Source organism: Enhydra lutris, unplaced genomic scaffold (genome assembly GCF_002288905.1).
Source record: "Enhydra lutris kenyoni isolate GAN:26980312 unplaced genomic scaffold, ASM228890v2 scaffoldscaffold32, whole genome shotgun sequence".
Taxonomy (NCBI): Eukaryota; Metazoa; Chordata; class Mammalia; order Carnivora; family Mustelidae; genus Enhydra; species Enhydra lutris.
The window spans coordinates 523,614-546,190 of NW_019154116.1; the positions used below are offsets into that span (position 1 = coordinate 523,614).

At 63.7% G+C, this 22,577-nt stretch overlaps 1 protein-coding gene across 4 annotated transcripts; it reads right to left on the reverse strand.

The window, feature by feature from the left end:
• Positions 1 to 1,656: 1,656 nt before the first annotated feature.
• LOC111153398 (bromodomain containing 9) lies at positions 1,657 to 22,543 on the reverse strand. Of its 4 annotated transcripts, none has more exons than XM_022512403.1 (16): positions 22,412 to 22,543; positions 21,510 to 21,724; positions 21,111 to 21,243; positions 19,627 to 19,687; positions 19,108 to 19,252; positions 17,338 to 17,448; positions 16,508 to 16,620; positions 15,294 to 15,426; positions 13,734 to 13,809; positions 12,802 to 12,897; positions 11,944 to 12,073; positions 9,632 to 9,743; positions 6,760 to 6,798; positions 4,012 to 4,111; positions 3,071 to 3,244; positions 1,657 to 2,323 (listed from the first exon to the last, which is right to left on the reverse strand). In XM_022512403.1, exons 1-16 carry the CDS (start codon positions 22,461 to 22,463, stop codon positions 2,223 to 2,225), a joined length of 1,791 nt encoding a protein of 596 aa, XP_022368111.1. In that variant the 5' UTR covers positions 22,464 to 22,543; the 3' UTR covers positions 1,657 to 2,222. The 4 variants fall into 4 exon arrangements, with proteins under 4 accessions (XP_022368111.1, XP_022368110.1, XP_022368109.1 ...); XM_022512402.1 differs by having other exon boundaries at positions 16,508 to 16,623; XM_022512401.1 differs by having other exon boundaries at positions 16,508 to 16,683.
• Positions 22,544 to 22,577: the final 34 nt, after the last annotated feature.

Genomic DNA, 22,577 nt, shown 5'->3' on the forward strand with positions numbered 1-22,577 from the left:
CTCACAGGAGGACCCGCGTGCATGAACAAAGGCACCTATGCGCCGCACGAGCACACACCCCAACACGTGCGTAAACTGCCCCCGTCGCTGGTCTTGCTTTGAGTGCAGCTTTCAGCAGAGAAAGAGCAGGACAAGCCCCAGCATATGGCGCCGACCCCAGAGATCACCTCCCCACAGCGCGGCAACAGTGTGGGTGAGGGGCCGGGGTCCTGCTGTGCCATCTGTGGCTAATGCCTGGCCAGTGTGGCTCTCGGGGACGCTCCTGCTACCCTGGGCATCTGCTCAGTATTCTGACCTCCGTGCGCATCCGTGGTTCTGACTGGGATCCCGCCGGCTTCCTGGAGCAGAGAGCTCAGTGACAGGACCCAAGCCCCAGGACCCCTTTGGTGGCTCTGACATAGCCAGCAGCAGCCTGAGCCCGGGCAGGGTCCATGGCAAGGGCAGGGGTCCCTGGGCCCATAACGACACACTCCGCATAGAAGAACTTCAAAACCGCTGTGCTGCGGGGAGGCGGCCACGGAGCGGGAGAGCCCACCACGAGGGGCTCCGGGCAGGAAGTTCACGGGAAAGCAAAGTGCAGCGTTTACTGGGGCTGCTGGGGGCTGCTCTCGGGGACGGGCTTTGCTTTCAGGCCGGCAGAAACACTCCCCAGTTAACAGAAGCTGCCAACACCACCAGGGCACCAAACCACGCGGGTGCACACCTGAAGGCGGCCGGTGGCTAATTTTACGTCTCGTGAAGTTTCCTGAGATCCTCGGCCAGAGGGCCCTCCTGTCCTGAGACGCCGCCCTGGTCCTCCCTCCCACGGGCTCGTGTCTTCTGAGCAGCAGCCGCTGGCTCTCAGGAGGCCGTGCCCAGGGTGCAAGCGTCCCCAGCCTTCCAGGCCCAACTGCCCGTCTGCGGCTCTGGCCTGCGGGCAGGAGGCAGCGGCGTCTCCGGCTGCGGGCACAACTGCTGAGGCCCTCGAGGCAGAGAGCTCTCCCTTCGGGTGGGTCTGGGGCTCTGGGCCTCCTCCTGTCTCAGCAGGTCCTGCAAACAGGTGCCGTGTCCACGTCGGAGGCATGGTCGGGAACCGCAGCGGAGGGCCACGGAGAGGCAGGGGTTCAGCAGGGCAAGTCCAGCCCCAGAAATCGGGGCCACGCCCTGCCCACAACCTCACCTTAGGAGTCCACCCCAAGGTGGGGAAGAGAGATCCCCCTCCTGGCGTCCTGGCAGCTGGGGCGCTGATGGCAGGCCTGCAGCCTGCAGGGGTGTAGGCTCCGTCCCCCCTCACTCCTCGGCCAGCCCTGCCACGGCTGCTGCCTGACACTGGCTTGTGTGACGCTGTGCTCCCTCCCACCGACGGCCACGAGGGGCCCTGCTCACCCAGCAGGCAGTGGTGCCGTGGGCTGGGGCACGTCTCAGGCACACACACACCCTCTCTCCCAGGACGGACTCCGCCCCAGGACGGAACAGAGCCCCCAGTCTGGTTTTCAAAAAAGGGACACAAGCAGAAGTAATGCGGGTGGGTGAGGCGAGACGTTGCGGGGGCAGGCCCGGGCCAGACACAGAGGAAAGGGGGGACGTCAGCATCACAAACAGACACGGTCGGACTCTTGTGACAAAGGCTTCGCTACAAGGCCACCCAGAGACGATACTCAGGGCGCTACTGGCAAGTACACGCAAACCCTCAGTCCTTTATTGAGTTCTCTGTGTTCTGCAAATGTAAACACGCATCCAGTAAACACAACCGGAATAAAAAGGTCTCCGACACAGCCCGTGGCCGTGTGGCCCTCCAGCAGAAGGCAGGCCTTGCCCAGCACAGGAACCAGCAGCGCGGGGCCTGTCCCAGGCCAGGAGGGCGCTGCCCTCCATGACCTCCTTCGGAGACGCAGCGGTGTGGGGGGCGGGGCAGAGAACACGCAGGAACCCTGCCACAGGCACGTCTGCTTCCCAAGGGGCTTCTGGGAAGGGCGCTGGGGCAGACAGTGCCCCATGGGCGGACCAACAGCTCAAAGCTCGGGCACACACGGGCTCGGCCCCACCTGGCCACGCACTGTGTGACCTCCACTGTTCAGGACTCCCGGGGCGATGCAGACACACTGGGTCCGTGCGCGGCCGACATGATACCAGAGATGACCCCCCACATGCCAAAAGGGACAAAATCAAAGTCTTTGTCTCAAGACAAAAACTCAGTTACATGCAAATAAAAAAATTTAAAAAACGGAAGACTATCCACAAGGCTAGCTCTTCGCGGAAGCCGCAGCTTCTGGAGACTGAAGGAATTCGTATGGGTCGTGGGTCACCTCCGGCTGCTCCCCGACACTGAGGCGAGAAGGGCTTCCTGCAAGTGTGGGAAAGACGGGGCTCACGAGGGGTCCGCACGCATGCTTCAGACGCGGCTGAAAACGTGTCCTCGCTACTGCGGTCAGCCCGAGCTGCCTCCTCCCAGGGTCCGGGCCACCCCCTCACCTCCCCGGCCTGTCAGCTACATCTGTAGCTGACAAGCACCCCCTAACCGCCCAAAGTCAAGAGGGGCTCTGCACAGTCAGTGCCAGAATCAGAAAACCGGAGCCGTAGCACAGGCTGCTCACTGAGCAAATTCAAAATGTCAGGGAGCAACACCTGGTCCCCTTCCTGGAGGGGCCGAAGTCCCGCAGGGTCCGTGCACCGACCACCCTGTCACCCATGGAAGAGAGAGAGCCCCAGGCCAGGGAAGGTCACCTGCTCTCCCCAAATCAGGGTCCTAGAAGAACAAAACACTTTTCAACACCCCATTTTAGGACTAAAAACGGGAACAGCAGGAAAAAAACAAACATCTCCAAACTTGAATTCAAGCATCTGGGCCCTCATTCTGCCCCAAGGGCCTTGGGATGTGGCCAGCTGGGGCGGCTCCTGACACGGGGACGGCCAGCATCTTATGACTAAGACCTGCAACGCCTAACAGAGTGACCCCCATGCAGCCGCCTGGCGAGGGAGCAGGGCCCACAGAGTCCTGGGGGCTGGACACGCAGCTCTGAAGTGCCCGGATTGCCGGCGGCCTGCCCTTCTCCCAGGTGCCGCCGGATGCTGGGGCCTGGGGCCACCTTACCCAGGTGGTGCTGGTCCCTGTCGGAGGGGGAGGTGTTGGACAGGGAGCTGAGGTTGGAGGACGGCCGGGAGCCCCCGCGCTCTGCCTGTGCCTCGTGCAGATCCTGCAGAAGCTTCGCTGTCTCGTCCAAGTTCAGGTGGCTGTCATCGGCGTCCAGCTCCTTCTTCACCTTCCCTGTGCAAACAGGCAAACGGACATCAGGCACCCAGCGGCCCGGCCAGCGCTGCACGCCGGCCCAGTCTCTCCCTCACTGCTCCGCACACGCAGGAGGAGAGACGACATGCGCAACGATGGGGAACACAAGGAAGCTCGGAGGACAGGGCACGACGCCCGGAGTGGACAAGACTCCAAAGAGCTGTCGTCCCACCGGTGTAAACAAGCAGAGGCAGGACAGTGTGTGCTCGAGGCCGGGACAGGGCACGGGCCAGAGCCAGCAGGGACCGGGCTGTGGCAGGCTGAGAGCTGGTGAAGATGGGCTGCCTGGCGAGCTCCCGGGTCCAGGCCGAGATGGACACCTGTGCGTAGACAGTGGGGCACAACCTGGCCCGGGAGTTCCCACAGGTCCGTAACCATCCGCGGGCTAAGTCTGCAGGAAGCTGCGGCCCGTGGGGAGGCCATGCCCCCCGCGCTGAACGTGGCTCGGGACCAACCTAAGAACACTCAAGCAAAACACGGACAGGGTCCCACGGCTCCATGCTGCACACGGGCTGTCAGACGAGACCCCGCACACTCCAAGGCGTGCGAGCCAACACCGCACTGACGGCTGAGCTCTGGTCTGCGGGGAGGGGGACGTCCCGAGGACGGCGGCCAGGCTCCTGGAAGCAAGGGCATCAGCCCCGTGCCCCCGGGGACCACCCTGCAGACCAGGGTAGCACCAGGGACAACACCACAGGGTGCGCTTCCGCCCACCCGACGACGTGAGCACGCCCAACGCAACGTACCCAGGGAGCCGAGCGCGGAGATGTCCAGAGAGGCGTCCGAGTAGGACTTCATCGACATGAAGTCCAGGACGGAGCCGCCGTCACCCAGCGAGTCCCCAGCCTGCGGGAGACAGTGAACCAAGCAGAAGAGGAGAAACGTCACCGAGCAGGAGTTAACAGCAGCCACGGAGCCCGCGGGAGCGCCTGGAGCTCCCACATCTGCAGCCCAGGGTGGGACAGGCCTGCTCTGCCGCGTCCACGCCAGGAGGCCACCCAGACCACGCTGTCCAGCCCACACTGCAGCCCAAGACCACTGGGGGTGAGCTCAGGACTGGGTGCCACTGAGGGACCGTGTGGCAGGCCCCTACGACAGGGAGGTGCCCCCGGCTACTTCTTGGAACCGCACCTGACGGCACGGCGGCCGCCCAGCCAGCATGTCCTTTGTCCTCCTGCGGCCGTCCCAGGCCCTCCCGACCCTGTCCTGTGTCGAGTCCCTGCTCTGCACCATCACAGAAACAGCGCGTGCTGCCCGAGACCCACTCCCCAGCGCGCGCAGACCGCCCGTGCCCGTCTGCTGTCAAGAAGCGAGGACGTGACAGCCACTACGCGGCTGCTTTTAAATGAACACATCTCACTGCCGCCTGCCAAGTCACACTCTGACCTTGGCGCCGGATCCTGTCACTGCCGGAGTTACTGTGCAGCGACAGCACGCTGCCCGCCACAGCCGGGGGGACAGTTTCTTCACCACGCGGTTACGGAGCGGGAAGCCCGCATCACGGCAGAGGCAGACATCTGTGGGCCTGGCTCGTGCCGGCCCATTTCCCACGCCCCCCACTCCCCCTCCACTCCCCAGAACTTGAAGGCTCACACGGGGTCCCCACAAGCCTGGACAGCAGGGACAGGTGTCCACCTCCACCCAGAGCCTCACCGGGACACGGGGAAGGAGGAAGCTGCGGCTCCTGCTACTGAGCAAGGAAGGGGTCACCAGACCTGTGAGCCCTCTCCCACCAGACTGTCTGGGGCTGGTGTGAGCCCTCTCCCATCAGACTGCCTTCTCTGGGCATGAGCCCCCCTTCTGCTGGGCTGTCTGGGCCAGGTGACCCGGTAATTTGCTGCTTTCTCCTGACTTTCACGAGAGCCCCTCCCTCTGAGCTCTGACGCTAACTTCTCTCACCCGGAAGCGTTACAGTGACGACTCCGGGCACCGACACAGAGCATGGCGGCGGCCAGACACCAGCGGTGAGCACTACCGTCCCGCCACCGTCCCACCGATACCACCCCGCTCGGCAAGCACACACGGGGGCTTGGCGCTGTTTGCCCTCCTGCTCAGGGCCCAGCACACGGCCCTTGGGGGACAACCACCCCACAGCTACGACTTTCAAGGTTATCACAGGTTGACCTGATGACCCTAAAACAAAAGGCAACTTGGAACTTTCAAAAACCACCTGAAAACAGCCGGTTTGCTCACAACTCATTTCTCTAGAAACCACACAGCCCAAGAGGCATGCCGGAGGCCGGAGGCCCGCGGCCGCCCCGCAGGAGATACCCGGGGCCCAGCTCCCCATCCGCCGGCTCTGCGTCCTTGCTACGCGCGGAGGTCTGCGCTCCGAGGCGGCGTCGGGAAGGACGAGGGTGCCGGAATCGGTCTCCGTGCACAGCTGTAAGCGGAGAGCAGCACGCGTGTGCGCTTGCAGAGCCGGCCGGGGCCCCGCGGGGATGGCAGCGCCGCCGCAGGTGCCGTGAGGGCTGCGGGCGCCGGGGGAGCGCAGGGAGATGAGGCGGAGGCCGCCCGCCACCGGGAGAGCCGCCCAGCAGCAGGCCGCTACCTGAGGCTTGGCGGTGGGGGGGACCGGGGCTTGGAGCTCCCGGCACAAGGGACAGCCTCGGGGGCGGGAGGCCCCTGCTGAATGCTCCCGGGGTTGCGTGCGCGGAGGCGCCACTGGGACGACAGAGGGAGGGAGCGCTGGGCTCCCGGCTCAAGATGGCCTAGAGCACAGACACCACACGTGACCCGGGCTCCCAGCTGCGGCACGTCCGCCTGACCCACAGACCCTGAGCGGGGAGCTCTGCTGCCCTCAGGTATGGCCACACTGAGGGATGCACCCGCAGGGGAGACAGCACGCCGCCCTCGCCGCCCAGTCACTCAATGAGCCCTGCCTCTGGGCACCTGCCACACCTCCCAAGAGCACACCCTCCGTCCCCCAGGCCAGAGAGCCTCTGTGACCCAGGCCCCACAGCCCGTCCAGAGGCCCGGCGCGCCAGCTCTGACACGGGGGCTGCGTTCAGAGCCCGCTGTCAACAGGCTCGCTCCCAGTCCCTCCCAAAGGAGAGGCAAAATGGGGAAACTGAGGCCGGACCACAATGAAGTTCCCTCAGATCCCTGAGTCCTGGGGGCGCCCTGAGGACGCGCATCCGCCAGGCTGGCCTCACTGCCGGGTGTGCGGAGCACAGGCACGCGGCTGACGGCCCCCAGGACCCGCCGCACCGGAAACGAAGCCTGCTGCCCGCGCGACAGGCCCCGGTGGAGACAGAGCCCCCAGCGCGGCCACAGCTCCGCGGCGACCGTGCGTGGCCTGGAGAAGTGCTGCGGCTTTCCACCTGTCCCCCGAGCCACTAAGAACCGAGGGCAGAGCAGACCACCACCTAATGAGTTTCTCAGGAAACGCCGCACGCCCCTCTTCTCAGCTGCCCCCGTGTCAGGGGCTGAACGTGACCGCTGCCCAGAGACGCTCACGCTTGGGTTCTCACTCACCTGTCCGTACAACCCACCTTCACGTCGTCCGGAGGCTTCGCCGGAACATTCCGCCTCTGTAAATCAAGACAGGTTAGAAGTCAGTTTTTCCAAAACGTTTTATAAAGAACAACGCATCTGTGTCAGGTACACACAAGTGAACTACAGTTTATTCGCTGCTGCTGGGGATGTCCCTGTGACGCTCCCGCCGTGCCGCGAATCGGAGCTGGGCCGCGCCCGCGTCCATGGAGCAGAGACGGAGCGAGGCAGCCAACGTGCACCGTGGGGGGCCGATGCCCACAACCCCCGCTGAGACCCCCGGTGGGCTGAGGGCCCCGGGCATACCCTGCACAGATGGAGAGCAAGGGAGAGCGCAGCCCACCTGCTCCTGCGGCGCCGGACAGCTTCCAATAGTCAAATCCAACACCGTGCCCTGTGTCTCCGGGACAACACGGGAGACACGGCAGGCCTGGCGTCTGAGCAGTACCACCCCCGACGGCCGGGCTACGGGGCCGCGCACCCTTCTCCTCAGGTGCACAACACCGAAGGCTGACGCTGGAACCCAACTGTGTGACCACAGCCCGAGCGGGACCCAAAGTCACCTGGGGCCACAACCATGGGGCCACAATCTGTGGGGGACACCCGGCCACATGTGACCCTGTGTGGCAAGCACAAGCCCAACCTCACTGTCCTACAATCTGGCAGGAACATCACCTTCTGAACGGCCTGGCTGCGTGCGCCGGCTACGAAAGCGTTCGGCGGGCAGACCTGCGCATCTGAGACCTCTGCTTCGTGCCGATGCTTTGGAAGCCGGCCCGGCGCTGTTTCTGACTTCAGCAGGACAGTAAGTATCGCCACTATCCGAGTGTCCCGCTCCAAGCAGCACAGAGCACAAAGACAGCTCAGACACCGTGCCCAGGGCCAGCCCCGGGACCAGCTTCCAGACCGCAGTGCAGGACAGCCCCCGAGCACTGGGGCCACACCGCGGAGAACAGCGAGCATTCACGGGCCGGCGGGGCCGAGTCTGGACGGAGGACACTGCTCCCAGCTGGAGCTCCACAAATCCGGGGGGGGGATAAACCCAACGGACCCTAACCTGTGCACACGCAGACGGGTCCCCGTGGGGCCGGGCACGCGTGGGGACGCACGGCGCAACTCCACCCACCAGAGCAAAGCCCTCACTGAAGCTGGGGGAGACCCCAGAAGGGCCATTCCTTAGCATCAGGGCCAAACTCACCCAACTTCAAGGCCACCGAAACCCGCCCTGACAAAGCTTAAAAACAAACCCCAAGAGATGAGGTGACTCACAAGGACTCCGCCAAAACGAGCACCGATGGTCTATAACGGACCACGACAAAGCCAGCACCAGCCTTGCCCAGCGGCAACAGGACGTGGTCACAGGCCGAAGTTTAACTCTCTGCGGCCAACGGAAGTCAATGTCCGCGCACGACAACGGTACGTGTCTCGGACTAAAACAGTTTTTACTTTGACGTACGATCCGAATAAACCGAAGAAGTACTTCCGCGTTTCATCTTCTGTTCCGGCCGCTACAGTTCTGCCCGTGGCTCACGTCCCCGGCACATCCGCGTTCCAATGAGCCGCAGTAAGGCACGCACCAGCCGCTCGTGGCTGCCGGCTGCTCGGTCGGCACAGCCCGCACCGCACGTCCAACAGCGCGGCCCCCGGGACCCGACCGCCGCCTGCAAGCAGAGGGAAACCTGCTGCCGCGCAGGCAGAAGTGACAGAGGGGAGAGCGCACGACCTGAGAGGCCGCCGTGGGAAGCATGAGAAATTGGTCCGAAGACCGAGAGGAGATCAGGAGCACAGAGCCAAGCGCGGACGCAAGAAAGCCCCAGGCGGAGCGAAGACGAACGCGGCCCCGGATGAGAGGTTCCGGGGCAACAGGAGGTGTGGACGTGGCCCTCACCACGTCACGTGACTGGAACCACGGCTCCGGAACCTGACTCCAAAGGAGGGAGAAGAGTGACAAGGAACAGAGCGCTCAGACGCAGAATGGGGCAGGACCGCTAGCACCTGTGCGGACGTGCTGGACAGGTGACGGACATGGGCTGTGGGCAGAAACGGCGTTTGAGGAAATAACGGACACACGCCTCCCGATCTGACGGAAACCGCACGCAGACGGGCGCGAAAAGCTGGGCAGCCGGTGGCGGGGCGCACAGAACGGCAGGAGCCACGAGCCGCCGCACGGCGCTCCACGGCTCCAGTCGAGAAGCATCCACGACGGGTCCGTCAACTTCCCCCAGAGGCCCGAAGAGCAAACACACGGGGCCTCGCGGGCCACGTAAGGTCTGTAGCACATCCCTCTTTTGTTTACAGCCTTTAAGGAAAGTAGAACACGCGAAGCTCACGGGCCCAGGTCTGCCGATCCCCGATGGGCCCAGAGGACGGGGGACAAGCGGAGAGCAGATGAAAAGGCCACAGACACTTCAGACACTGCGCTCAGGCACCTTCCCAAGTGGCCGGGAAGACGCCCCTGTGATGCCAGGCCCAGGGAAGACGGACTCCAAAGATATAGGAGAAGTAAAGACGCTTTCCGGATAACAAGAAGCTGAGTGAATTCACCGTCAGCCACGTCTATAGCAGAAGACACGTTGCTAAAGGAGGTTCTTAGAACGAAGGAAAATGACAGCAGACGGACACAACTCAGGCATATGTGAAGTTCTCACGGCTTCCAGAAACCGCGAACGCGCGGTCGACAGAAACAACTTTTTTTGTTTTCAAGTTTTTCTGAAAGAAAGTTAAGTGCTTACAGCAAAAACCATGAAAATAAAGAACGAGCAAGGGCAGGATGGCGTCAGTCCAGACGGGATCCTGCGACGGCAGCGGCGCCAAGGATGAGCGCCGAGGGCACGTGCGTGCCCAGCATGGGGGCCGGCGCGGCGCACCCACCTGCCTCAGCTGGAAGAGCAGTCGCGAGTGGTCCCCACCGGTGATCTGGTCCAGCAGGTCGTCCACCAGTTTCCTGCTGTAGCTCCCAGCGTCCTTCACAAACTCCTGCAGGCTGGAAGGGCCGGGAGGGGACACCGTCAAACGGGCGCTACGTGCTGCAGCCTCCCGCTCCTCTCACCGGCGTCGGTGGTCCTGGGCCCAGCGCCTGCCCGGGCAGCCCAGCCCTCAGACGCGGCCCCGCGGCGAGCCTGACCGGGAGCGGCACACCTCCCGGACACAGTTTCGGGGAGGGGTCGGGGAGTCTTCATCAGACCTTTAACGTGGCCCATGACCCAAAAAGGTTAAAAGCATCTCAAAAGAAGATTATTTCTGAACACCGCGAACAACTGTGTACACGCATCCGGCGGACCCTTAACCGCGTGGGGCACGGGGCGCGGGCCCCACAGCTGAACTCCGCGCAGTAACTCCCGAGCCCCGGGTTACCCGGAGCGCCGACTGCGGACGCAGACACAGACGGACCCGGACTCCGGCCTCCTGTGCGCCGCGCCCGCGCTCCCACAACGAAGCCGAGGGCTGGAGAGCAGGACGAGAGGGAAAGCGGCTTACGGAGCCGCAGCAGGGTGACCAGAGGAAACGCCCCGCACGGAAGCAGACGCGCACCCCTGAGAGCCGCTCGAGGGTCAACAGGTGTCTTGCGCCATTTCCTGGAAGGAGCATAACTATCTCTTTTTTTTTGTTTGGATTTAAAAACCTCAGTCGATGGAGGAGAGGTGCTCGCAGAGGGGAAGGAGGACAGGCGTGGGAGCAGGTCCCTGCTCGTACGGCCTGGAGCTCGTTTCGATGTTTCGGTCATGTGAATGCTGAAGAAAATAAGTAAATAAAACCTAAATGTTTCAAAAGGAGGCAGAGAACAAATGCCGAGGTCCTAGCACCCAAGCCTGGGCAAAGGCTCCGCAGGGCTCCCAATGCCTGAGCGTCACGCCGCCCGAGTCTCCACCAGCAGCGTTTGAGAAGGAGCCATTGAGCCGAGGTGTGCAGGGACAGGACGCAGCTGGAACCCTCAGGCATGGTCTGCACGTGCCCGGGAACAGCGCCCACGGGGAGGTGACATGGGACGCCAGCAGGAGTGTGGTCTGCCCGCCTCCCCGCACTGCCCACATGACAGTGTCCGTCGCCATCCGGCACCCAGAGTCCAGATGTGTTCCGGGAGCAGGCGCTGCAGAAGGCCACCACGGTCTGGGCACCCTGGGCCACCCGAACGGAAGGCGGCTATTGTCCCCAGAGGGCTGTGACAGGGCAGTGGCGTGAAGGAGAGCACCACCACTCAGGACGCTGTCCTCGACTACAACACATGCCCTCCTGCGTTTTCCACTTCTACTCTGATCTCACAAACACCTGGTCAGGCACTCCCTGTGGTAAGGACCAACGATTTTCAAAACAGACTCTGTACTGTTTCAGATCAGACAAAAACCTAACACGGAAAAAGTCCATCTCTTAGAGGTCGGCAAAACTTTACTTTCCTCCTGCACAATCACAAAAATTCTGGAAGCGTAACCCACTTCCCCCCGGCACGCAGAGCAGCCAGTACACACGAGAAGGGTCCTACAAACACAGTCCTGTGTCTCCGGTCTGAAAAGCACGTCTCAGCCACTGTGAGGGACCGACTGTGGCCCATTCTCCTTACGCTGGACTCCGGCCCCAGAACCTCAGAACGTGACTGTGTCCAGACCCAGCGCCTTGAGGGGGTGATAAGTCAGAGTGAGGTCTTCAAGGAGAGCCCTGACCCGTCCTGACTGGCGTCTTTAAAGGAAGCGGACAGCAGGACACAGACTCACCCAGAAGGATGGCCACATGAGGACTCAGGAAACCATGGCGTCCACACACCAAGGACAGGCCTTAGGAGAACCCAGTCTGCCCGCGCTTGGCTCTCAGATCGCCAGCGCCCAGGGCCACCGCACGGTAGTGCCTGGCCCTCCAGCCATCAGGCCCGCGGGGCTTTGTTCCGGTGGCCCAAGCAGACCCACGCAGCACGTAGCTCCGTCATAACAAAGTCACGAATTCCACGTGACGTGCACACACAGGTCACGCGGACTCTCGTCCTCCTCTACGCTACAGCCCCAGTCGTCACCAGCTTCCGGTGCCAGCCGTCACCTGAGTTTCAGGGTCAGCCTGCCACGGCCCCGAGGTGTGTGGGAGACCGCTCGGAGAGCTCGGCTGCTCGGACCTGCTGCTGGCGGCCGTGACCCCCCCATGCGCAGAGAGACTGCCTGCCTGGCACTGGGGGCCGCCCCCGCCACGCCAGCCCTGCTCACCTCAGCGCACACTGCACGCCCGTCTCGTCTCCATAGGCAGAGTAAAGCAGCTCGGTTTCATCCGATTTCAAGTCTCCGAATACTGAGTTGTGCGTCGACAGTGCGGTGGTGGCACTGGACAAAAACGTCACTGAGAGCACAAGAGGGAGAGCACAGGACGTGAGATGCCCCCGCATGAGAGGCGCCCCGAGGCTGCGCACCCCCTGCCCTGCCGTCCCGTGCTGCCTCCTGTGCGCGGCTGCCAAGCCCTGCCACACCCTCACGTCACAGCGCAGGAAGCCGTCTGCGCTCTGCAGGGGCGTGGGCACCAGGCTCCCGTGCCACCGCAGACAGCGCTGGGGATGGAGCCTGCAGAGGGACGCAGGCACCCACCGAGGGCACGTCAAGGGGGTCAGAAGGTCCACGTGCCCTGAGGGAGGCATCACTGGCACCCGCACGTGAAGTCAGGGCTCGAGAAGGGTGCTGTGGGGGAGCACTCCTGGCCTCTCCCCCTCAGGGCCAGGAGGACCACAGCATGACCAGGAAACACCCCGGACACGGCCAGCTGTCCCCCGGGAACGAAATGGCTGCTTGTCCCGACACACCCCAACCAGACAGAGGCAGACGCCTGCACGCCAGTGCCGTGTCCCTCCCCAACTGCGCCCCCCCATGCCCACCGTCACTGCCTATGCGCCCCCGCGTGCCCCTCCCCGGTGCCAGCACGGCAGCCCCCGCTCGCTTCCTCTCCCCTCCCTGCAGGTGACCTGCGCTTCGCTGCTCCTTCAGAGCCGGTGCGCGGCCCTAAGCACAGCGGAGGGGGAAGGTCTCGGGGGAGGACTCCAGGCGCACACCCCACCCCTACCTGCCCACCGCACTCACCTTTGCCCCTTCTCTCGTCTTTGAAGCCCAGCGTGGTAAAGCCGGGGAGCAGCTTGCTGGAGAGCGAGCTCAGGTCCACGGGGTGGGTCTCCTCCTCTGCAAAGGGGACCAGGCTGTGAACAGGCAGCTCGGGGCAGCTCCCGGCCCCCGAAGTGCCACACGAGGGCACGTGACAGGGAGCACGGGGAATCTCCACAAAGACCCGCTAAAATCAAAATTACAGAAGCCACTACAAGTCTCAAACCTTCACTTCCTCTCTCTACGCTAGGAGTGACCAGCCCGTCTGTCCTCTTACAAAGAACAAAGGCACTCGTGTCACCAGAGGCGGCAGGTGGCCAGCGGGCACACGGGGTACCCGTCGGAGAAGGCTAAGCGAACGGGCCTCCCCAGCGCCGCACGAAAGGACGCCACCAGGGGCCCCAGGTCGGGGGAGAGGTCCCACCCCCAGGAGGCTGGGAACAATGGAGAGTATTTCATTCTCCTCTGTGTGTGAAAAACGTGTCCCTGTGCAAGTGAGCTTGGCTTTAACTCAAAGCACAAGCCTTCGAGGCACTTTCCTGAGCCGGAGGAGTGTGTCAGCGCTGCTTGCACAGCAGAGAGAGCACCGCACCGCTGCACGGGTCCACCTGTGTCTCCTTCAAGGTCTGCCTTAACACGATTACCGCACGGGCTATTCCTTCTAGAGCTCCCTCATGCCGGGGACGGCCGGGCAGAAGAGCTCCGACCAGGACATCTGCCCCCATGGACGACGGCCTGCTGTCCATCTACCACGCACAGGCCGCGTCAAGGGGCATGAACAGGAGCATGAAACCAGACGGGGCCACACTCTGCCAGGAAGACGCTCAGGCCACGAGGCTCTAAAACCCCCAGCGGTGCAGAGACCAAGAGCAGCGCGCAGCTCGGAGACGCCCAGCCGCGCAGGGGCCACGCACCGTCGGCGTCCGGCTCGGCCGTGTTGACCACGCTGTAGAGCAGGCCACCGTCCCCGTTCTTCCTCAGGTAGCCCATCTGCAAGAAAGCGCAGCTGAGCGCTGCCCCAGCAGCAGCCCGCGGCTGTGGCTGCCACGAAAACCCCAACCAAATGAAGGCCCTCCGGCCCGACCCAACCGGGAGGATGCCCGAAGGCCGCGAAGATCCTGGCCTCCCCGCGGAAAGGCTCCAGAGGCCCTTCTCCTCCTGCCCGGACGTCCTGTCAGACCCGACCCGTGTGCAGGATGAACTCAGGCGTCCTGGGACCCTTCTAAAGGCGCCTCTGCAACCGGAGGCTGGACCCGGAGACAAGTGCTTTACGGGACATCACAACCGGAACCAGAGGAGCGGGAACGAGACCCTGGTCACCCGGGTCGCCGAGGGCCATGTCAGGGCACAGCCTGGAGGCTCTCTAAACCACGAGGGGCTCAGTTCCACTTCGAGACCGTGCACCGAGCAAGAGCACTTCTCCTCCGCAGGCACCCGGGGAGGTGCAGGAAGAGGCCCTGCGCGTCCGTGTGGGGAACGAGGGGAGGGCAGCCTTCGGCTGGCGTGAGCGCAGGGCCGGGAGGGGAAGGGAGGCGGGACTGGCCAGGTTTCTCGCTGTGCTGTTCCAACAGTGAAAGGGAGAAGAGCGAGGTGGACGCAGTGCCAGGGGCACTGGCGGTGTGGGTGTGGACACACGCTTCTGGCCAGTACACACAGATCAGCACGGGGTCTTCCCGACCCCACAGAGGGCCCCACCCGGTGCCCAGGGCTCCCTAGAGACCCCAGGGCTGGGCACTACAGGGGTGCAGACCGGCGGGCCCAGCAGCACAGCATCCTGAGCTACACACAGAACTCCAACCTCCGCACCAGAAAGGCTTAAAGGCAGTACAGAAAAACCGACCTCAACAGTCGTACGTAACGTCAGCGCTCCGAGTTCTTTGTGTACCACTCAACGTGCGTTTTAAAAACTCTGCGTGGGAAAAAGGACGTGCCCCTAACGGATCTCACACATGACACGTGCTGACATAAGACTGGACGTGCCAGCTCAAGCAAGAGGCACCAGGATTAACGTCCCCTCTGGCCTTGGTGTCACAACTACCCGGTCTGAAACTTCACGCAGCACCGTCGCCGTCTCTACTGGGCCTGCGGGTCTGTTGCTGCAGCAGAGGGTGCTCAGAGGACGGTGGGACCCCGCCCTGAGGCCCAACAGCTGCTGGGATGGCTCCCACGGCCCAGGCCTGGGGCACACGGAACCCCTGGGCACTGCAGCGACGGGAGCAACTGGGAGAAGGTCCCTGCTGCAGCGCAGAGGCCTGGCGGGCCCAGCCTCCACCAGCGGCGACCATCCCTCCAAAGGGTGAGGCCATCCACGGGTGTCCACACACGAAACACGGCTTCTGGGAGGCTCCTGCCTTTGAGGTGCCCCTGGAGGCCCCCTCCCCCGAGGAGATGAAGCCAGGGCCTGGAGCCAACACGACCCTGTAACGCCTGCCACATCAGCAGGACGCAGCCCCACCCGGCCCTCCTGCCGCTACCTTGCCCCCTGGGAGGAGCCGGCTGACCCTGTCCCGAGCCTCGTCGGCCGCATGTTCCGCCAAGGCCAGCACATGCTCCTCCGCGGTGCTGTCAGTCAGGCTGCAGGCGTTTCCTTCCGGCTCGAACACGCAGCTACGAAGGCAGGAACAGCGCACGAGTCACCAGGAGGCCGGGGTACGCACTGCTCCCACCTCCCTGGGGCCAGTCCCTCAGCCTCAAGGCCAGCAGGGCCTGGCGGCACGAAGCACACCTTAACCCTGTCCTTTTGGCACACCAGACACGTCCGCTAAGAGCAAGACGAATCCAAATGGTCACGAGGTGTGCCTCGCCCGCAGTCACTCTAGGAGCCACTTGATGGGGTCTTACTACCTGCCCGGAAGCTCGCAAACCTACAGTGTCACTTGAGGCACCGTCAGAAAAAGGGGCAGAACTGTGTGGAGGGCACAGCACCCACACCCAGTGTGAGCGAGGGACATAGGCCGTGAGGCCCAGGAACATCCCAGGCCTCCAGCACGTGGCCACGAGCCCCCCGTGAGAAAGTTCCGTACTGCCGTCAAGAGTTGCTGGGTGTAGCACACAAGAGTGGCCTCTCCTGCGGAAGATTCTAGAAGCAAATGGAGAGACCCCTTCTATGGCGCGGTGGGAGCAAACCCTGCCTGGGGACCCTGAGCCTACAAGAAGGCCCTCCCTCCGGCCTGGGTGTACAGCTGCAGGAACAGAGGCTGGGGGTACGAAGAGAAAGCGGCTCCAACGCCACACTCAGCCTGCCCGACGCAGCGCAGCTAAGTCCCAGGCCAGGGACAGCCAGGCCAGGCCACCAGCATGCATCCCGCACGGGAGCGAGCCTCTTGCGAGTGAAGGGCCAACAGTGATTCACAAATGACACGCACGTGGGAAGAGCTGGGGCCAGACGGGCTCCCGCGACACACCTAGGACCGAGACCATGTGGGGCGGCAGGGCCATCCCGCCTCTGGCACGTCATGTCCAGCAGCCTGACAGTGACTCTCCCGCAGGACAAGTCCCAGCTGGCCCGGGCTGCCTACCGACCGCCTGGGGACACCTGAGGCGACCGCTGCCCCAGGCCCTGGGGGACTGTGCACTGCCCCAGAGGCCGCACCCGCTGCTCCAAGGCCACGGGCTCCGGCTCGGGCTGCCCCTCCCCTGCCGTCCCGAGGCACGCGTCCCTCGCACCGCGCAGCACGCCGCTCTTCACCTGATGACCTCTCTGCTCGGCCTTTTGGATTTCCTGGCAGTTTCTACTTGCACGGGCGCTACCTCGGCAACGGGCTCCTCGGCGGCGGGGTCTTCACTGCCCAGAAGAGCTGCCTGCTGAGAGAAATCCACGTCCTGCACAAACGGCATGCTGCGCTTCAAGGCTAGCAGCCGCTCCTGCAACCAGAGAGGACAGAGCGGAGGGCTTTAGCTCTCCCGGCCCGCCAGGGCGCGAGGACGCCGGGGGTGGGGGGCCGCAGCCTCACCTGGCCTCACAGCTGACTCCGCCGCGCTACTGTGGGGGTGGGGGGCGGGGTCGCACCACAGGTGCAGCCGGCTGGCCGGGAGCGCCTGAGGCCGGCCGAGGGCACAGGCCTGAGGGCACAGGGGCCGCGCCTCACCCATAGGCTCATCAGGCACAAGACACTGGTCCTAGACGCGGGACGCATGCAACCTGGCTGGTGGGACAGATCTGGGAAGCCACGCCGGGCGGCAACGTCCCGTCCGGATTCAGCGGGCGGCCACGTGACACAAATCACGGGCCGGCTGCGATCCAGTGGGACAAGATGCCCAGGCTCAGGTCGACAGATCCAGAACTTGCCACCAACCCTACAGGAGAGCTTACAGCTGGATCGTGAGCAGGAGCAGAGGGGGAGTGCCTGGAGGGGAGGGTGGCCTGGGACGTCTACGCTAGAGCAGAGGGGTCCACACCGCGGCCAGGGACGGACGGATGGAAGCGGGTCGTTCACTGGGGGTGAGGTTCTGTTCAGGCATAGGAACGCAGAGGAGAACGCTCGTTTCTGTGGCTCCGCGCCTCCGAGGGCTTCTTACTTTGCTCATCATCTTAAAGCCCGCGTGAAGGATCTTCTTGGCTAACTTGTAGTACACGGTGTCCGGTCTGTTGTAGGTCATGGCGTTATCGCACATCAGCTTAAAATCTGCCTGAAAGAGGAAAAAAAATCGTATCCATCCAATTCGAAACGCCACCAAGACATAAACTGGATTCCTGTCAAGAGGCTAAAAGTGAGGGCAGGGCACCTGGGGGGCTCGGGGGTTAAGCCTCTGCCTTCGGCTCAGGTCATGATCTCGGGGTCCTGGGATCGAGCCCCGCATTGGGCTCTCTGCTCAGCGGGGAGCCTGCTTCTCCTTCTCTCTCTGCCTGCCTCTCTGCCTGCTTGTGATCTCTCTGTCAAGTGAATAAGTAAAATCTTAAAAGAAAAGAAAAAAGAGGCTAAAAATGAGTGCGAAACAACTAGATTAGGCTCTTCGGTTTGACAAATGGTTTCTACACCTTCAAAAACGTTCCTAATTGTTCACTAGTCTTTCCCCGCAAACAGCGAGGAGCCAAGCCCCGCATCCTCCTGAGCGTGACACACGCATGCCGCGAGGGCAGGGCGGCCCCTGCTCTCCCATCCCCCGCTCTCCCACTTTGGGAGGAACTCGGATGCAAACGGGAAGGAGAACTGACAGCTGCGTTCTTCCAGTTAAGGCCAAGGGACGAGCTGAGACCCGAGCACAGTCGTGTCCTCCATCTCTGGGAGTTCTGCGCGGAGTCCAGCATCTTGCCTCCGGGAACTGCTCCAGAGGCGCCCGAGCAAACACTTCCGCCCCAACAAGGCGACTCTTACTGAACACCTGACGCTAGAAGTGAAGTCTGGGAACTTCAGGGTTTTGTCACCAAACTACACTCGGCACGCACCTGTCACAGACGAATCCGCCGTCGGGCCAGGCGATACAGTGCGAACTGTCCTGGCACTTCCCGAGCCCTAGCACCAGCCCCACGCCAAGGTCTCCAGGGCTGGGCCTGAGGCCGTGAAGCCCCCGTCCTTCGCTGGCCCCGAGGTACCAGTCATGAGGACACAGGGGAGGGAGGGGGACGCGGCTCACATCCAGGACGGTCAGTGGGCAGCAGACCGAACTGGGACCCGAGCTAGTGAAGTGGAAGGCTTGTGGGCTGCCACGAGCCATCGGCCCTGGGGGCAGCACCGGGCGCTCTGGAGGAAGACGCACCCCACGCAACACCCTTGAGAGTGGGCTGCTGCCACAGCTCGCCAAACCCTGTCACGACAGCAAGACGTGAATGTAAAAGAGCCAAGCCTTCCAAATTTAACCAAAACTCAGAAACCTGACGCCTGTTCCTCAATAACGACTGCCAAAGCGGTCGAGCGCTCACGTTAACCACCCCTCCGCGCTTCAAAGCCAAGACGCGTTTCTACGTCAGAGGTGGTAGCAAGAAACAGACTTAAGAACTACGTACTCAGCTGCCGTAAGAATTTATTACTCAAAAACAAATTAAATTCCCAACTGCTGCAAGATGAAACTAAAAACTAGGAAACCGTGTTTCTAGAAATGCCCAATCTGAACCAGACCAAACCGACACACTCCGGCCTGACCCAGCGTGTTCCCGTGGCCGCATCCGGCCGGGCTTCCCGAAAACACACAGAGGACACTTCAGCCAGCCCATTCCCCCAGTGCCGCGCGGGTGACCTCAGCCCAAATGCACCGGCGCCCGCAGAACCTCCGACCGAAGGCGGACGGAGTTTACCGGGCGTCGGCGCGCACAGCCTCACCGCAGCGGTTTCGGGAACTGAGACCACTTACCTTAAATTCTGTGACCGACTTGTACTCGTTGGCCACAATCTTGTCCTTCATCGTGCCGAAATCCATGGGGTGTTTTATTATCATGGAGTAACCAGGCGCAATCGCATCCGTGACCGGAAAAGCAAAAAATCCGTGAGGATCTTTCCTGAAAACACAAACAGCTTCGTTCAAATTGCGAAAGCCATAAATCTCGACTTCCAAAGAATACGAAACCCCGCACAGCAGACGTCCCACACCTCTCCGGGTTTTAACCCGCCATCTTAAAGATAAAAGCAAAACCTACGCGCCCTAGAGCTGCGGAATTTTGGAGAACTGACCACTCCCAGCCGCCGTCTGGCCTGCAGCTAGGACACCCGTATCGTGGCAGCCTTGACCCGCCCGCGCTGACCGGCCGCCAGGGCTCTCCCTGCGCACCTCCCGCGCATGCCTGCCCGCCCCCCACACTGGGCGAGTGTCCGCTTCACAGCCGCGGGGGCAGCAGCACGGCTCAGGGGAAGACGGCCTCGAGCGACGCTTTACCTCTGGAGCTGGCGCAGGAAGTGCTCCAGCAGCTGCTGGATAGGCGTGCTCTCGTGCTCCGCTGGCGACACAGAAATAGAGAGACGAGTCGGGAGACTGCCGCGTCCCGTCACTGGAGAGCGCCACCCCCACGGTGTGTCTCCAGCGGCTCCACATCTCACGGTGTTTCAAGTTCCAACAAGAACAGGGAACAAGGGTCGGCCAGACCCAGGCCTGGCCCCAGGAAGCCCAGCGGGGTGGGAAAGGACCTCCTCGTCAGCATCCGTCCCAGAAACCCCTCGGAGCACCGGCACCCTCAGCACGTCAACAGGGGATGACCGCTCATCGGCCTGGACCATCCAGGTCACCGCCGGGCCCGGCACGTTGCAGACGATAACTAAGGCTTGGGACACAGGAGGAGCTTCACCCATTATCCTCTGGAGCCTCCTAACGCTCTGGTCACGCCGGCTGCTCACCTGTGAACCAGGCACGGCAGCACACACGGCCCTGGGGTTTCCGGGAGCGTGGGTGCTAACCGCGCCGCTGCGCCCGCCGAGTGAAAACGCAGATTCCGGTGAATGCAGTGAACCCGGATGCCTGCGTAGGTTTTGTTCTCTCGGCTGCGGCTACGCGTGGGACCTTCCTGCCTGCCACCCACCGAGGGCCACACCCAGCCCCTGACAGCCTGGGTGCTCGAAGGAACCAGGGCTCCGTGGGGAGACGGCTGGTCCCAGGCCTGAAGCACAGAAGTGCAGACCTCAAGTGGGTCCTCGACGGCAACAGTGACCAGGACAGACGTGAACATCCGCTGTTCAGACACGCGGGAGGGAAGCACTGCACGTGACCTCAAACGAGGGGTCACTCAGACTAAGCTCACGGGGGCCAGCGACTGTCCACACCCCGCAGACGCGTTCATCCAGCGAACGGTTTCACGCCTGACCTTCTCTGTGCCCCACCATGCCTAGAGGCCCCGAGTCCACCACGGCGATGACCTGCACAGGGGACGGGGCCTACCAGAACGCAGCAGCCCCCACAACGACTGCAGCACACGCCCCCCCAATGCTCAGCAGTCAACCCCGAAGTCGAGGAAAGAAACGCCTCAGAAACTACCTCCCGTCGGCACCTCCTGTGTGGGAGCCCCAGAGAAGTGACCGCACAGACCACAGGGTCCCAAGCATCTCGGACCCCTTCCTTTGCTGGAGCTGCCGCAGCCCTCGCGACCGCTGACGCCCCCTGAGCTCCACTGTCCTCCCCTCCACACTGAGCTCAGGAGTTTAAAGAGGAGCGCCACGGGGAGCGGGAGCTGGAGCCGGCCCGGCCCTGCTCCAGGAGCCCGAAGGGGACAGCAAGAACTCAGGCCCCACACCGCTTCACGCTGAAGACACAGCACCCCCTCCTCCCCATGGTCCTCCCCGTGCTCCTCCCCAGAGACCGCAGGCCTGCACCAGCCCCGCGGCACGGAGGTAAGCGGAGGCTCGGGAAAGCCTCCCCAGCGCCACACTCACCCGCCTGGGTGCGGCAGGCGCGCACGGGCCGGTCAGGGGGCGGCTCCACCTCCACCTTCTTCCCCGGATCAAAGTCATCGGCCTCGCCCTCCGTGTCCCCGTGCTCCTTCTCCCGCTTCCGCTTCTTCTCCTCCTGTGAGGCAGGGTCGGGGCGAGAGCCACGTGAGCAGCTGGAGACGCGTCCCCCGCAACTGATGAGGCGCACTTCTCACCGCAGGCTCCCGCTTCAGCGGCCACCCCCAGGGCTCAGGCCAGAGCCGAGGCCCAGAGAACGGGAAACAAAGCACAGGACCTTCTGGGTCTGCCTCCCGCCGCCAACAGAAGCCCCTCCCGCGCCCGCAGCACTTGCCACCTGCCCTGCAGGGCCTGGGGCCGGCACGAGCCCACGACCCCCCCCACCTTCCTCTTCCTTCTCTCTTCGTCATCGAGGTGCTTCTCCTTCTCCGCTTTCTTCTTCTTCTTCTTCTTCTTTTCTCTGTGCCGCTCGCGCTCGTGGTCTGACCTGTCGTCGTAGTAACTGGAGTCGTGCCCAGACCCCGAGAGCTCGGTCACTTCACTTCCTCCGACCTTGAGGACCAGCTTCAGGGGCTTCTCCAGGGGCTTGTCTGTGTAATCTGCCGACAGAGACGTCCCTGCGTGCTCGGGCTGCACACGCCCCCGCTACCTCCCCCGAGCTGGCGATGGCGGCAGGGCCGGCCCCCCACGCGGGTGTGACCCCACGCAGGTGTGACCAGGAGAACGTCCAGGCCCCGGGAGGTGGAGGGACTGGCCGGGCTAAGGCAGCAGGCAGCGGGAGGGCCGAACCGTCCAGGAGAGAGGACGGGAGGACAATCCGGCAGGCCTAAGTGCTCTCCCCGCTCCACGCGGCATCGGCCTCAGGGAGGCCTAGAGGAAAGCAGCGGGAAGGACCAAAGCGGGACCGGGACCCAGGAGCCCGATGCCCCATCCCTAAGCTGCCGGTGGGCTCACCCTGCAGCAGCCGCAGGCGTCCCCCCCATGAGCCCGCGGCTGCAGGGGCGCGCGGGCAGCAGGCGCGCAGAGAGGCCACTAACGAACCCTCCAAGTCCCGACAAGCCGCGGAGCTGCTCAGCTCCTTCCTTCCGGACACAAGACACAGCGGACGCCGCGGAGCCCTGCACCCCTGCCCGGGGCCCCAGCCGCGGATCTCGGGACCCTGGTGCCCGGGACACCCCCCCCCCCCCCCAAACCCCGGGCCCCCCCCCCGACCCCCCGCAAGCCCCCGACCCTCCCCCGGGCCCCCGCCTGCCGGCCGGCGTCACAAAACGCGCCCGCCGCCTCACCCTCGTAGGACGAGCGCCACTCGGTCTTGTGCTTCTTGTGCTTCTTGCCCATGGCGGCGCGAGGCCGGGGCCGGGGCGCGGGGCCGAGGGCAGCAGCGGGCCGGACAGGAGCGTGGCCGCCGCCCCCGCGGCCCTGGCTCGCCGCCCGCCTTGCCCGGCGGAGGTC

What these genes read in the sequence shown, in the direction of transcription:
- LOC111153398 (XM_022512401.1), bottom strand. Translation starts at nt 22,463, where the DNA reads ATGGGCAAGAAGCACAAGAAGCACAAGACCGAGTGGCGCTCGTCCTAC. An exon ending in GCTTTAAGATGATGAGCAAA is followed by an intron (nt 16,684 to 17,337) that starts GTAAGAAGCCCT and finishes CTCTGGTTGCAG; the next exon opens with GAGCGGCTGCTAGCCTTGAA. An exon ending in GGCTCCTCCCAGGGGGCAAG is followed by an intron (nt 13,810 to 15,293) that starts GTAGCGGCAGGA and finishes GCTTTCTTGCAG; the next exon opens with ATGGGCTACCTGAGGAAGAA.